Genomic DNA, 16,615 nt, shown 5'->3' with positions numbered 1-16,615 from the left:
TAGAGCTGTTACCAGGATATAAACTTAACCAACTCTCAAACATGTTTACAAAGACTTTTGCTTTCGCCATTTTGTGATTAACATAAAATGGCCGATAAGAAGCTGAACAGTCATTATAAATACAAAAAAGTAGCAGATATTTACAAAATGCATGTCAGTAAAGTATCAAGTCCTGTAAAGAACACTGATGGCATATGGCTCTATTACTTCTATGAATGAAAAGGTGAGCTGACGTGTTGTAAATACCTCCACAAGTTCATTGCTCCAGATGCTACTGTCCAACTTTAGGCTTCTCACCTTCGAAAGACTTGGACCAAGGAAGCGGTGCTGTCCTAGCAAACAGGAACATACAGCTATCAGTATGAGTGCATAGATACTCAAGCTCATTGTTTTATACAACCCCTCAGATTCAAGAAATCTTTTTCAACAAAAGAAATATTCTGAAATCTTTGGTTGCCAGGCTTTGCTTTAGTTTCTGAGAAATTCATATGAGGATAAAATTACGATGCACATATATGCAAAGCAATCTTCTCGGTTTGCAGAAAACACAGTGAATGTAGTGATGGAATAAACAACAAACAGGCAGTTACAAGCCGGAGAAACAGAGCATGACTGCAAGCTCATTCTCTCACTCATGACAGACATATTTAGTCCCCTCAGCTCTCCTAATTGGAAATGAAAGCAGAGAACGAGGGCCATTAATTGCTAATGAATCATGAGTAATTCATTGTGTTTGTTGGTCGGCCTGTTTATTTGGGTGAACGAGAGGCTTCTGGGGTTGCTTATGGCCAGAGCATACATGCATAATACATTAGAAACACACTGTATGTGTGAATGTAAGTTATTGTCCTGTGAGTAAAGGCAGATTTAGTTGTAGACTTGGCATGATCTCATTACTGTCTTCTATTAGGAAGTAGAGCAGCTGTGAATGAAAATGAGGGGCTATGAGCTGTGACAGGCCATCTTGACACAGTTCTACACAACGCAGGCTCAAGAAACCTTTGAATTATTTGCCACTGAAGAGATACGAAAGGAAATTTACTAGTGAATAAAGGTATTGGCCTAAGATCATGTCTACATAGAGCAGAGCAAAGGAAATGTCTCATCAGGCTTAGTGGATTTATTCTAATGTAATGTCATGTCACATAATGCAAAAACATGAGCAAATTGGGTACACAATGTTTACAAAGATATACAAAGAACATTATCCCACATATACATCTCCATTGGAAAAAAAAAAAAAAAAAAACACAAATCGCCAAACATCGTATCTTGAATGGACTTTTAAATCAGACTCTAAGTTACAAAAACACTAATAAGTATTTCTGTTGTTCCCCAAATGGATTTTGTACCTGAAGAATAGTCAAGCTTTATGTGAAGGCATTACACAACAAACACCATATTCTTTTTATATTCTTATTTCCCATGGCTACCCAGATATTATCACACTGATATAATCTTCTGTTTTGAAGCCATCACCAATAAGTAAAAACAAAATATACTTAGTAATCATAAACTTTCTGATGGAATTGAGTCCACTCTCATAAAATAAATAAATATAAAATATCATATATCTTTTCATGGGACAACAATATAGAAATGAAACTTTGATTCAGAGCAAGGTCAGTATATTACTTTTACGCTGCACAATTTCAGTATTAAAATAAACTCATACATTTTAATAAAATAATGGACCTTCTGTTTTGTTTTTTTTTTTATTTATCTATTTATTTATTTTGCATGATTACACTATGATCTGATTAACATTAAAAGAGGCTAGGCGGTGCAAGTTTCAACGCTTCATACAAATTATGATTCCTCTAAGCAACTACAAAACACACTAAAAATTAAATAGCTGATGAGCAAAAATCAACAAGTGGACTCAATTGAATACCACGGAAAGTTTAGAATCAAACGTCACACTACAAGATTTATTACAGAATGAAGATACTATATATATATAAAAAAAAAAACCTCCAAAATCTACAATGAACTTGACAACTATTTCTACTGAGGGACTAATGAAGGAATATTCCATCCAAAGGAGCACAGTGAAGCTTTTCCAATGGTCCTCATAGAATAGAAATAAAAATAGCTAAGCATGCAACAAAGTCCAAGAATCTCAGAATTAGGAGCCGACAACTGTTACTGAGTGGCGTCCATATAGATAACCCTAACTAAACAGAAGTTCTCATGCCCCCATACCTCTCTAACCTGGGCATAAAAAGCAGTTATTGCATGTCATGAAAACAAGGAAGGGCTGAGTTACAAATCCTGGGGATCAATATGTGAGCCTCAGAAATATTTACTGGCTTCAAAAGATTAATCAGAGCAGTTTTATATTCATACCAACTCTCTTCACAGCATCACAGGCCGGTTCTTCTTATTACACACAGGCATTTATTACACAGGCATGTCTTCTGTATGGTTTCCATCATTACCATGCCTCCATGCCCCAAGAGTACAAAAAAGGTTTAAAATTATGACAAACTAACAAACAAGTTTAGCTGGAAAAATAACGTTTGTGAAACAAATACCTCATCGGCTGCCTGTTGAGAAGGACAGGCAGCCCAAAAGTTCTTGGAAAACCTATTATCTATATTTCTCTGTCATAGTGAAACCGTTCTCATTCACATTTGGTGACTTTACTACGAGGTCAACTTACTACAAAATCAACAACAAATCACATGATATTATGATCGTAAAGTCTTACAACATCAAAGGCAGAAAATACGTTTTCAAAACCTAAAAAACTCAGTTCAACTTCTATTTAATCTTAAAAAATTGTATATAAATGACAAAACATGAACACTGATAACACTTTCACACACCCTTGTCTAAAGATCAATTGCTTTGCAATCAGCTGAAGATGATGTGATAATTACAGACCAAGACCTGAACAAGCTTTTAAACCACATCTTCAATATTCAATATTTCAAGAAGGCGGCAGTAAACCCTATTGTTCAAATAAAATGAATCAACTTAATAATAAATAGTTTGCCAAGTTCTTTACATTTCAACTGGTATTAATTGAGCAAATGAATGTGTTAAAAAGACTAATGGAGTCAAATGGATACAAAAATACTAGTTTGGTATTACTGGCAGATTTCTGCTGATCAACCATGTACCAGCTTAGTCCTGCTGTGTAAAAGACATTCCCTTCTATCATTTGATTTTCTTAAATGAATTTGTGTTAACTAGAATTGTGTTTGAATGTGGTTTCTTCAAGTTAAATAAAAAAAAGCAGATCTCATGTCCTGCTTTCAAAGTGAAGGCCTTTAATATTTGTCAGTTTTATCTTGAAGGAGTGAAAACATTTAACTGAGTGCCTGCTGCAAAGCCATGGCCGTGCTCCATCTACTGAGCCGTACGTCATTGCAGGAGTATTTTAACTTGTGTAAGGGTAATGAAGCTGAAAAAAAAGCAAGCATGCACGTGTGCCACAGGGTATACGGAGAGGTCTTCCTTGTTGTTAATGCCTTCATCTCTCCTGTGGAACAGAAACAATATACAGAAGGGCACTCCCATCACGACAGCTTTCACAGAAATAAAAAAAGAAACACTGCTTAACCCACTGTGGATTTCACCTCCAATTAAAAACTTTCCCAGTGACTCCAGTGACGGTTCACAGAGCACTTTTCCAGCCCTCTGTACATGTATGGCATTTTTCCCTTACTTGGTCAAGTCAAAGCGAGACAATGAGTACTGCATTTCTGTGTTACCGTGGCAACTGTTGCAAGAAGACAAGTCTATAAGTTGCCTCCTGGTTAAAAGAAGTGCATCATAATTATGATTGTGGGTACCAGTCTTAAGGTCATTTCAAGTAATGTCATTTCCACTCTGGAAGCTGTGTTGGATGGTGGGAGAAAAGAAAAAAAGATAATGAGTGTGGAGATGAATGGTATAAATTGGTGTAAGCGAAAAAAAAGGGATGTGGTTTGAAAACTTAAAAGGCCAGGATAAGTGTTCAGAACTTGGATAAAATGTTAATAAAAAACATTAAGAATGAAAGATGGATGACGTTTCATTTACAATCTAAAATGTAACTATTAATTTCTTTCCATTATAAATGGATCAAAATATTATGTTAGGTTTGGTAACTTGGAATAGCACTTACTTACACATTACCACATGGTAGATGACGTTGGCCACTGGCTAAAGAACATAGCAAAGCCTAATCAACGGAAAAGGCAGATATTCAATTTATTCATTGCTTTATGAAAAAAGTTGTAAAAAGTTAAAATGTGAGTAACTGTTTTACATTTAAAAAAAACAAAAACATAATGGTCAAATATTGGACTAATACAAAATACGGATCATGCTATAAGTGTGGAATTAGGCTAATGCCTCCTTCCACATTAGCCATACTGGCTTAAAACTGTTGAAGAAATTTAGTAGACAATTTAGTTTGTGTTCCAGTTGATGCTGATTAGTTTCAGAATTGTCATTGCCTTGATATGATGTGAACAGGGGGACTCTTTTGGCTGGTGTTTGGAAGCAGTGGATGAGAAAATAATTTCAACATTTTCAACAACAGAATGCAGCTATTTTTAACAGGTTGCTAACAATTCTAGTTTTTCGATTAAAGGGACCTCTTTTTGTTTTCACCTATATTTCCCCGGCACTTAACTGCAATACAAGCAGAGTCATAACATAAAACCATAATGTGTGTTAATTTTCTAAGAATACATAGAGCTGGGTATTTCCTGAATCGATTCGATTCACAACAGTCCATTTTAATTAGGTTTCAAATAAATTCTATTAGATTTTGATTCATTTACAGCTAACTGTGTAACACCACCTATTTTTCTTGATTATTAAAGATATTCTCAGATAACTATTTTTAAAAAACACTAAGTGCACTTACTTGACAATCAAAATCAGTTATCTGGGGGCAATAGGATTACTGTAAAAATCTGATCTGACACACCTACATGCATTTCTAAAAGACCCGAACAATACAGCGTGTACCCAGTTCAACAACCAGAAATGTGATAAAAAAAAAACAAAAAAAAAAAACAGTCAGGACAGAAAAAAGTTAAACTTTTTAAATGTCCAGATTTCACCGTTTTATTCAGTGGAGACACTCTAAATATTAAAAGTTCAGACCTCAGACAATGTGTTGATGTAATAAAACCTACAAAGGATATTGGATCCATTTTAAGAAATTGATGACGTAGATTCAACTTGTTCAGCTGTGCGTGTTCCCATGACAACGCTATCTACATTTCACCAGTGCAGGTCACCGTCATGTAAATCACATTAATAGCATCCGACATTTTACTTTTTGTTAAAAATACAAAGTGTAAACCTGCGCTCCAGGAAATGCGACTTTAAATGACCATGTCGGATTTATAAAGTACTTATGTGCGTGGTGACATCACTTCCTGTTGTGGAATATGGTGGCACAAGTGGTGTTAGCATTAGCTGCTAATGTGAACGGTGATATGCCAAAAAAGACTTTACAGGTAAATTTAATCCACAGAGGATGTATAAAAAGGACGTATAAAAAAATCCATCTTCAATTTCTATGAATCGATATTGGATTTATTTAATTTGAATCGATTCAAATTGATAATAAGTTAGTAAAACATTTAAATGTTGGTTTACTGCCTCCTGGTGACCAACAAAATTACTGCAGGAAGTAACCGCGCATTGTTTTCCAGTAAACAAGGATGCTGATACTTGGCTGAACAGGTTTTGTTATGAATAAACTGGGACAGCTGATTCTATTCTATTCTATTGTCATTTAGCAGCGGCTTTTCTCCAAAGTGACTTACATCAAGATAGTTCATGTGAAAACATAAAAAAGTGTTTAGTGGCCTAAATTTTGGAAAGAGGTTTTCCCACTTGATGACAGAACTTTTAAATAAAATTCAAGTTTATGGAAAACCAGTTAAAACAAAGGCCTAATGTATGGCCATTCTACTGTAACAGCAAAATTTACAGATGCTAATTAATTGCGAACTTTACATAAAAAGACAAAATATTTTAGTGTAAAACTCTTCAACATCTAAGGGCTCAACAATGCTCCCTTAATGTGCATAATTAGCTAGTTTGTTTCAAATGTTGTCAAACATTGGCATGGTTATTAGTCATTAGGCATTTAGCAGACGCTTTTATCCAAAGTGACTCACAGTGGTTAGGCAGTAGTGTTAAGGGTCTTGCCTAAAGACCCAACTGGAAGGTGCTAATATTCGTTCAAAAGCAAACATGAAATTGTTTCTCTTTCTTTATGCCCAGGTGAGGTAACATCATAGACGTGTTTGTAGTTCCATACACATTCACACAACTTCTCTTCAAAAAGTACCACCATTTCTGTCTCCTTCTTGTTGGTTTCTTTCATTGGTCGGTCGCACCTGAGCTGTAACACACGACACGATTCCTGGCCGTGCTGCTATGTTTCCTTGTTCTGGTAAACATCGCCAAGCTCTCTGACAATTTACTAAAATACGCAAAAAATGAATGCAGCGCATGGACAAAAGCCTCCATCTGCATGCATATGCATCTTTAACACTGACCACAAACAAGCCCTAAAAGTTACACACAATTACAATCAATTCTATCTTGGCACAAAAAGAGCAAATTGAGGATTATTCATTTTACTATTAGTTCTCTTATTACTTCTGACCTCATCCTCTTGTTCGGTATTTCTTCTATGACAATAAAGTGTAAAAGAGCTAATTAAAAGCCTAAACAGGCATTGGTATTCCAAATGGACTACAGCCTAATTTTAAGAGAGTAGGACATCTTCCTCACTGCAGATATTCACCCTCTTGCTCCCAGCATGTCGACAAAATGTAATATTAAACACTTCTGCAAATGAAATCATTTAAGGGCATTTGAAAGGAGACGCTGGATATCTGATGTGTACCAATTACACAGGTGGGGTGAAGAATTGCATTATGTATGACTGGGAGATATCTAGAGGTGGAAAGAGGAGTGTGTAGTAGCATGCAAAAAAAAAAAAAAAAAAAAAAAAAACCCTACACAGACTAGATTTCCTTCTACATCAAGCGTGTCCACTGCGCTTTTCTCTAATCATGTTTAGTGGGTCAAGAAGCAGCCCGGGATCCCCCAGGTTCTCGCCTGTGGGCTAATCTTTGTTGTCATTTCATCTGAGCCATCCAGCATTGCCAAATAGATTAGAAAGTCCAGAGCCTGGACACCAACTCTCATAAGTGGCTTATCACCTGAGATCTTATTCCAAAATAGCCTCGGGGTCAGAGTACATACTCACACAGGCCCAGACGTCAGACCTCACATACAGTGGAGCAGAACTCAGGGCTAATACACTCATCTTTTCAGTTTAGCATGACTGTGTGTCTTGTCTCTAACTTTCACACATAGCATGATGTTTATTTTGGTTTCATGCTCTAAATTATAACCTGGGAGAAAAGTAAATTTTATTCATATAAGATTAGAATGGTGTCTGCTGGTATTTCCAAATGGTTTCCTTTGCAGCCTGTGTCCTTTTATAACCAAACAGCGCTTGCTTGTGCTCCCACATCACCGGTTAAAACGGTATTTCTTTGAGCTGTCAGCAAAGAGTCCTAATTTCTTTTCATATCATTGCATTTTAACCCTGAACACATGAAATTCTAAAAAAGAAAAGACTGAAAAGTTGGAGGGAGTAAAAAACAACTTTTCATTGTATTTAATTATAAGGCCATTTTTTGTGTTTAAAAAAAATGTTGGAACATTTTTCATTAGCAGTTGCCTCAGTACAGGACTTTTAGGTCTGTCCACTCCACCTAGTTGAATGAATGCCTGGCATTGTGACATAAAAAGTGATTTCTGTCTAAAAACAGTCAATCCAGTGAGCACCACATGATAACTGATGATTAGCCAATTAGCCATAGGGCTGAGAGTAGCACTGTTGGCAAGCAATTGCTATTTTAAACAGGCTTTTACAATGTGATTAACAGAAAAGAACCCTTAGAATAAAGGCATGTTGACATGCTGACATGACTTGTGCTGACTAAAAATAATGTTAAATTCAGATAGACGAAACAGCCTACAATGAAATTCAAAACCACTCCCTCACAGAAATGACTCCATATTCAGAAATATTATGAAAATTACTTTAATAATAAAGATTGTTGACACAGTTTTAGTTTGAAATCATATAGAAACAAGAAACTTCAAATAACATATTATATAAAACTTATCGTAATCCTAGAAGACTGCATTTCAATTTGTTAATAAAATACAAAACAAACAAAAAAGAACATTTCTTAAGAAAATTAAAAGACTTATTTTCCTTACATGTTATTCTCTGTGTTTTTTCATCCTGGTTGGGGGAGGGGGTCTGTAATTGCAGGGTCTTTCCCAACAGGTGATAAACTACTGTTATAATAGTGAAATAACTATCAAATGAGGCGTGTTTATTCGGGTTACTGGCTTTTAATCACATGAAACTGCGTAGGCAGGAATACATTAGAGCAATGTTTTCTTTATATTTCTCTGTATGTAAAGTATGTTTATCAGCATGAACACCTGCTCCCAGCATGTATGAGTCGGGAGCATATGGAATGCCATAAATATTAAACCATTGAAGTTGAATAAATAAATCTGCCTGTGAAATTATTAAATATGGCAATGAAATAAAAAAAAAGAAAAACTTTATTGATATAAATAAGTTCAATTAGCATGCTTTTATATTTTCAAAACAACTTTCATCTATTTCAGAGAATTTTTACATTCTAATATCCCATTTATGAATTCTATTACCCTTTTCTGATTCCATTAATATGACTATGCTCTTTTGATCTCTATTTCTTGTATTCAAATAAAGGAGTATGATTGTGTCACTGAGCTGGAGCAGCATGATTAGACAAAGGTTAGATCAGACAGGTTTTCATATTATGTACCAACCGTGCTGCTGCTTTGTCTGGCTCAGTAAGGTAATTTAATAACATTCCTTCATTTAGAAATGAAAAAAAAGAAACATTTAATAATACTTCGTCAATGGGGGGAAGTAAATCAGCATGTTTTTGTCTTACCTGCACATTGCTTGCAGATGACCACGCCCAGATTGACCGACGCCCACTCCGGCTGCGGAGCACCACAGTCAGCGCAGCTCCTGTTGGCCTTGTTGAACCAGATCTTCTCTGCCACTTCGTAGTCGTACAGCATCTCAGCAATCGATTCTTGGACCGCTTCAATCCACTCCGCTTTCTCACGTTCTGACTCTGCCGTGAAGCTGCAACAATCAATTTTTTTGGCCCCCCACCCCCAGCCCCAACACATACCTCACTGTTATTGATTTGATTTGAGAGAGCAATTAAACAGCATAGTAGTGCTTGGCAGTGTGACAACAGTGTGTCATATTTGGAGCAGTTTTGGGAGGGAGTTGCTAAGTGTGTACGTCTTTGTGGCTGCCATCGATTTGGCGAAATTAATAGGGGGGGGTCACGTAAATCAATCTGTCTCAGCATGCAACGCTACAATCTATAAAGCTTTAATGCAGGACATATTTTCAGGATATATTTCAACATTAGATCCAGGAAAGTTGAGAAATGATGATGAGAAAAATCTACGCATATAAACAATTTAAAGCTTCAATATACATTTTAAAAAATTTGTTTAACACAAATTCCATCATGACTTTAAACAAGAGAATTGTCCCTGTGAAAATGACTGAATTGAAAGAAAAAAGGATGAGGAATAAGAATCTTGGTTCTAAGGTTGTGTGTATCAGGATATACTGAAGAAAAATGTGTCTGCCAAATGATGGTCATAGTTCAAAAAAACATGATGGACAGGAATAACTTTGAAGGATATATCATTTATTCTGGCTGGTGTTTACAGAGACCGTTATGAGCTGATCACTAGTAGAACTGTAATGAGTTCATCAAGAAGTGACCTTATATACTGAACCTCCCATTAAAATCATCCATATGCTTCTTCAAAGATTTCTGACACTTACTTAAATTTTTTTTGTTTTGTTTTTTTGTTAAAGTAATTAATATCTTACAATTAGCTACATATATGCTTTGGATGTGAAAGAATTTGTGCACTTGTGGGTGCAAACAGGGGTCACATAGATGGCAAAGATAGAAAGCAGAGGAAAAGGAAAGAGAGAGCACCTTAGCACTTAAAACGAAGAAATGGTACCACTGGTCACCATGACAACAGTTGTTGAGGGGTGAGAGTGAGGGTGGGAGACTTTTGCCTGGAGCGGAGGATGTGCACCAGGCCAGCCTCAACCAAGCAACCCAGCAGAGATCAATAGGTTGATTGGGTTCAGCTGTTCTGTGACCAGTCGTCTCTTTGGATGGGCCCCAGGCCGTAAGCCCATCCAAAGAGACGACTGCTCACACCGTCTGTTGAACTACATGACAGCCTCCAAAAATCACAGAAGAGCAGAGCAAGAGAGAACAAGAAGTGACAACTTTATGTGGTGGCTCAAATGAAGCCACAAAATAAACTACAGCTTGGAGGACAAGTTTCGGAGAGCAGAAAAACAAATTACACAATTAAAAACATAAAAAAACAACTTTTGACAGATCATTTAGCCAGTTAAAAGGCAATGAAGGTCCTCACTGAGAGCAACAGATTCAGTAACACACAGATTAAAAATACAAGGTGGGTAATTTACATTGTCACTTTCAATGAGAGAAATGTTTGAAGAAATGATTTACTGGAAGATTCTTCCATTTTAAATCCTTACTGAGAGAGGGTCATTAACACTATATGCTACAGAAACTGACTAAATCAGTTCTTGAAATGGTGTATTGATTTAAACCCGTTACACATGTGGCTTGATGATACATTTCAGTTTCTGTCTTTATGCTAAGCTTGGCTAACAGGTAAGTTTCTAGCTGCATATGGCAGACAGATTGGAATCAAACTTTTCGTCCAACTCAATGGAAGACGGGAAATCAGCCTGTTTTTAAAAGCAATTTTATGAACAAATATTTAGATAAAAGGAAGGTCTAAAAAAGGCTCATTCAGTTCTAAACTCCTTACCAGTCACTTTCCAACTGAAGAATGCTAAGAAGATAACACAATGTCATGTAGTGCGTAGTATTTACAGACGCAATAGATGCTTCACGTTTGTTTATCAATTTGTAAGTACCTGCACACTCTGAACCGATAAAATCAGGGCAAATTGATGAATGAACAAAGGAGACTGAGAAAAATGACTGCACAGAAGTTAATAATGGCCTTTTGCGGAGCAGTGGCTCCTACTTCTGTACAGAGGCATGCACAGACAATGCAGTCAAGTCCTTCTGTGCAGAGTCCTTCACGGGTCCAGTTTTCTCTGCCAGATCACATCATGGCTTTTTGCCTGTTCCTGCTGTTTTGAAGTTTTTTTGAATGAGTGTTTTGGGCATTTGTTGGATTTCCTGCATATCAGCACCTTCTGTTAATCATAGTTTGTTTCTTGTGTTTTGTTATTTTGCCATGACAAGTTATGGTTTGCTCTGCTCTGCTTATTAAAATCTTTGTTCAAGAACTTCCCACCATCACTTTTTTTTCAGCTGTCGCACACTATTTACTGAAAATTGTGATGCCGTCCAAATATTACAGCATATAACATCACAACACAAAAACTTTTTTCCCCATTAAGCCCTTGAAAGGGGACTTATCTGCAGTTTTACTTTAGTATATGCACATTCTGCTCAAGACTATCAAATTTTTCTTATTTCCAAAGTTTAAAGCTTGCTTTCTATCATTTAGTCTCTTCTGAGCCTCATTGTCATTCTCTGTACTCAAAAGTCTGCTGGTATATCTACCACCACAACAGACTGAACACTTTGTCCATTTAAAGGCAGCAAAACAATAGAAAAGCCAAAGTAAGTCTCCACAGCTTAAAGTGATTAGATGAGTTTCTCACTAATCCCCACCTTGCGCAGGTTGGAGAACGCTCCCAGGGCCACCAATCGATTTGATTCACAACCACACTCTCACACAGTATAAACCCCTTTTAGCGGTCACCTTATCAAAGCAATTCTGAAGACCTGAGCTCATTTTATTTTCACTTTTTTTGTTGTTGTTGGGGGTCCAATTACAACAGGTTTGTTAACGAAGCAGCCAAAGATGGGACTATTAAGGGAACGGCCACAAACAGATCGATTGGACATGCAACAGACAGCTACAGAAATGAGGGCGAAAAGAGAAAAAGAAAATCTTTATACATGGCAAAAGAAAGGGGTAAAGAGAAAACGGTGAACAAGCGTGCACAAACAAACGAGCCATGCCTTCTTTCCAGGCAGCTGTCATGCTTGTATTCTAAATGGGCCATTACAGCACAAACAAGCAGCACGCTCATTGATTGTAGGCCCTCAGGGGAAAGGAGTCACCTGAAAGGCTTTGTGCCCTACAGAAGCAGAGATACCTGCACAAAGCTCTCGAAGGAGACTTCATAAAAACAACCCTGATCAATAATTAGTGGGTTTTTTCGTACAAGACCCCATTTCCACGTAGTGTGCACAATGCAATGATCGATAAGTCTGTTAGTTGTGTTTTTGGTTCAGTGATTCACAAGGTGCTTTCTGGAAGAGATTTGACAAAAAGTGCTAATGAGTGAAGGAAAAGCAAACTTAGAAGAAGATACTCTTTTGCCTCATTAGAGCAGAGGCATAGCTGCACATGCACCATACATGCCTGGACTTGTTTTTTAAATGACAAAGTTAAAATCTATTACAAATAAGTAATAAAAATAAGGCTGCATGGAAAGAAAGGCAACTTACTGAACAGGCTTCTTGGTCAGGAAATCCAGTAACATCACTGCTACATGACATTAATTCAATTCCGGTGAGTGACACTTAGTCAGAAGTCACATACTTCACATAAATTTTAATGCTTCACCCCATTCTCAGAAAACCAACTAAATATATGTAATTGCCATCATAACAGTAAAAAAAAAAAAATCATATTTCCACATTTCTTTATTGGGATTTGGACAAGTCCAGCAAATCTGTGAATCTGTTTTTTTTGTAATCAAAGTGTGACTTATACTGCAAATCCTGGATTAATTCCTATTAATCATTTATTGACTGCTTTGGTTGTGTGTTTTAGAATATGGTCGTTGATCCAATGCTACTCCTAGGTCAAGTTTTTTTTCACCCCTAAATCTTTAACTTTTTTTTCTTTTTTATTCCTGATAATTTTCTATGATTTTGTAAGGTTGTCTAGCCTTTTGACTTAAATACAAAACAAAGCAGAGCATTGCATTGTTTCACTTAAACATGAGGATAATGTTTTAGTGGTTTAATAGTTCTTTTATTAAACAGAAGCCACATCCCTGTCTAAAAAAAAAAGCAAAAAAAAAACAAAAAAAACACTGCATTATTTAAATAGAGAACTGATGATCAATAACGTTCCTCTTAGTCAAGATGCGTAAAGGCTAGTTTAGCTAGCTCTCTGTGGACCCGTTTAGTTTGCTTAATTATGTGGCATATACTTAACACATGCCTTGAAATCTCGGTATCATTAGCTTAAATCAATCACAACAGCCATGACGGTGATCCTTGGACATCAGATAATCTTTGGAAATAAGAGCTACAAGCCACTGAAAGAACACGTCAGTTGCCGAAGTTGGAGAACATGATCACAAGTGTATGGTTTAAAGTATGGCAGTTCAAAGTCAATATTAAAATGCATCTTCACATGCATCCCCAGTGGCTACTCATCAAATTTAACTTCAGCGCTTTACATGCAAACAAATATGTAGGATAATTAAAAACAAACAAGACATCAGTAGGTCTTCTGTTTCTGCAAAAGCCCAGATTTCTGATGTTTTAGAGCTCCATGTGAGTGCACCTCTGCTGATTTAAGACATGTAAATTGGAAGCTTTAACTCTACATGCTTCTCATTATGGACTAGCAGCTCTGTGCAGAATGTGAATATAAGCCTGAAACACTGGAAGCAACTGTTTGTTGTAAACAATAACTTCACTGCCAGTAATGCATCCACAGGCTGTGTACTTTGTAATCCCCATCCTGCCGGATGTGCCATGTTAACTCCCAGTATGCAATATAAAAATATCAGTTGAGGTAATTTCATATGTATTAAGAGCACACTTTAAAAAAACAAAAAAACAAAAAGTGTACAGCTTCATCTGTTGTTGCAACTGCCATTCCTAAGTTAATATACAGTTATTGAAATTAAAGTGAGCTTATACAGCAGCAAGAGAATACACTCCAACACAAAGGTGTTTGAAGAAGATGGTAATCCATCCAGTCTTTGGCTGTCCTGGGCTTGGTGCTCTGTGGACCTGCTGGGCCTTTGGGGCCTCGGGCTCCCCCCATCCCCCGCTGATGCTTTGGGGTGCGGCGTGATCACGGCCACAAGCACACATTTCTTCCTTGTTGCATGGCCACACACGCACGTTCACACGTGCACGCTCACAAACGTGCTCATCTCTCCATCCGCTTCTGACTAGATGTTGCTGATGTTTGTGTGTTGGTACGTTTCTCTGCAGGTTATCTGATGACTGCTGCACTTTTTCATATCATCATTAACCTATTTTTCTTTATGTATCATGTAGTACTTTATATTGTTTTTTGTGATGTGTTTTAGGCAGCCTAGACAGCTGTTATTTCCACATTTTAATCCTGTCCTTTTCTCCCTTTTTTTTTTCCCTCTTCCTCTATCTGTCTAGTGTCTTTGGCACTGACATATAAAGACTAAAGAAAATAAGATTACAATGAAAATAATAAAAATATCAAGTGCAGACATGTATATAGCATGTCTCCATTGGTAGAGCAAATCTATCAAGCAAAATATGGCACACAGACCACTGTTCTGTATGTTAGGATGCTGGACAGGACAGGGTATAAAAAAAATTTAAAAAAAAAGAAGATGGTAATCCAGCTAAGGAATATGGATGTCTGTTCACCTTGCTGCTTCATACTGTTGAAAACTTTTTACTGAACATTTTACTCAGCATTCATCTTTAAAAGGATGAAAAAAAATAAATAAATAAAAAAAAAAAAAAAAAAAAAAACACTTGTATGCTGTCCACAAAAACAAATGGAAGAGGTGACATACCAGAAATTTTTGAAGGGTGTGTTGATTTCAAAGCCCCTGCGGTCCATGTCTCTGATGTTAGCAGCAGTCAGTTCTACCTGGGCTATAGCCAGCCCAGCTCTGTAGTCCTGAAAGAACAGCAGCAGCACAGAACAGAGGGATGGAGATTATCAGGTACAAAATTGTTAACAAAACTCCCAAAAGAGATTTTCAGCATATTTTATAAGAAGATTATTTTCTAACTGATCACCGTGGAAGCAGTTACCATGCTTTACCATGTTGACAGGAAGCAAGGAGAAGCCAGAATCATGCAGCTTGCTTGACAACAGCATGGTTAGATGCTGTTAGGGATCTCTTTATATACTTTTTGATACATGGCCTACGGCTACTGTATTTACTGCCAATGGGGGAGTGGAAATATGAATACCAAAAGTGATGCAGTTTGAAATAGTGATGATGCACTGATGCACACATGCTTGCACGTCTGTATGCACAAGATTAAACCCAATAGCTAAAAAGGCCCGATAGGACTCCTCCTTCAGCTTGACGGCATCCCTTACTGCTGGTGTCCACCAGCGAGTTCGGTGGTTACCACCACGACGGGCACCGATGACCTTACGGCCACAGATGCGGCTGGCCTCCTCGACTATAGAGGCACGGAACACAGCCCACTCGGACTCAATGTTCCCCGCCTCACCCAGGACATGGTTGAAGCTCTGCCAGAGATGGGAGTTGAAACTCTTTCTGACAGGGGACTCCGCCAGACATTCCCAGCAGACCCTCACAACACGCTTGGGTCTGCCAGGCCTGACCGGCATCCTCCCCCACCATCTGAGCAAACCCACCACCAAGTGGTGATCAGTTGAGAGCTCCACCCCTCTCTTCACCAGAGTGTCCAGAACATGTGGCCGCAAGTTTGACGATACGACTACAAAGTCGATCATCGAACTGCAGCCTAGAGTGTCCTGGTGCCAAGTGCACATGTGGGCACTCTTATGTCTGAACAAGGTGTTCGTTATGGACAATCCATGACGAGCACAGAAGTCCAGCAACAAAACACCACTCGGGGCCATTCCTCCCAATCACGCCCCCCTATGTCTCGCTGTCAAGTCCAAGTCCCCCCCAGCAGAAGGGAGTTTTGCAGCCAAGGATCAGACCACCAGGGTCCCCGCCTTTGGCAGCCGCCCAGTTCACACTGCACCCGACCCCTGTGGCCCCTCCTGCAGGTGGTGAGCCAACGGGAGAGAAGGCCCATGTCACCCTTTCAAGCTGAGCTCGACCGGGCCCCATGGGAAAAGGCCCGGCCACCAAGCGCTCGCCTCCGTGCCCCACCTCCAGGCCTGGCTCCAGAGGAGGGCCCCGGTGACCCACGTCCGGGCAAGGGAAACCCTGGTCCTTGCTTTGTCCTCATCATAGGGGTGAATTTACCCGCACTTCGTCTGGTCCCTCCCCTAGACACCTGTTTGCCATGGGTGACCCTACCAGGGGCATGAAGCCCCCGACAACATAGCCGCTAGGATCGTCAAGATGCACAAACTCCTCCACCACGATAAGGTGGCGGCTCAGGGAGAAGACTTGTAAGTCATTTTGGATAAAACAGTGTGTAAGATAAATGTAATTTAAACTAATTGC

At 38.2% G+C, this 16,615-nt stretch overlaps 1 protein-coding gene across 3 annotated transcripts in view; it reads right to left on the bottom strand.

Moving 5' to 3' along the window:
* The window catches only part of arap2 (ArfGAP with RhoGAP domain, ankyrin repeat and PH domain 2), a 134,675-nt gene that overhangs the window by 68,848 nt on the left and 49,212 nt on the right, over positions 1-16,615 (bottom strand). For all 3 annotated transcript variants that reach the window (XM_041986600.1, XM_041986599.1, XM_041986598.1), the window contains exons 10-12: positions 15,005-15,111; positions 9,006-9,205; positions 247-332 (exon numbers count right to left, since the gene is read on the bottom strand). In XM_041986600.1, coding sequence (XP_041842534.1) covers positions 247-332; positions 9,006-9,205; positions 15,005-15,111 — 393 coding nt within the window. The remainder of the gene's footprint in view (positions 1-246; positions 333-9,005; positions 9,206-15,004; positions 15,112-16,615) is intronic.

The sequence above is a fragment of the Melanotaenia boesemani genome, chromosome 5 (genome assembly GCF_017639745.1).
Source record: "Melanotaenia boesemani isolate fMelBoe1 chromosome 5, fMelBoe1.pri, whole genome shotgun sequence".
NCBI classification, from domain to species: domain Eukaryota; kingdom Metazoa; phylum Chordata; class Actinopteri; order Atheriniformes; family Melanotaeniidae; genus Melanotaenia; species Melanotaenia boesemani.
Note: the sequence above shows the minus strand (reverse complement) of the source record. Positions and strands in the feature narration are given on the sequence as shown.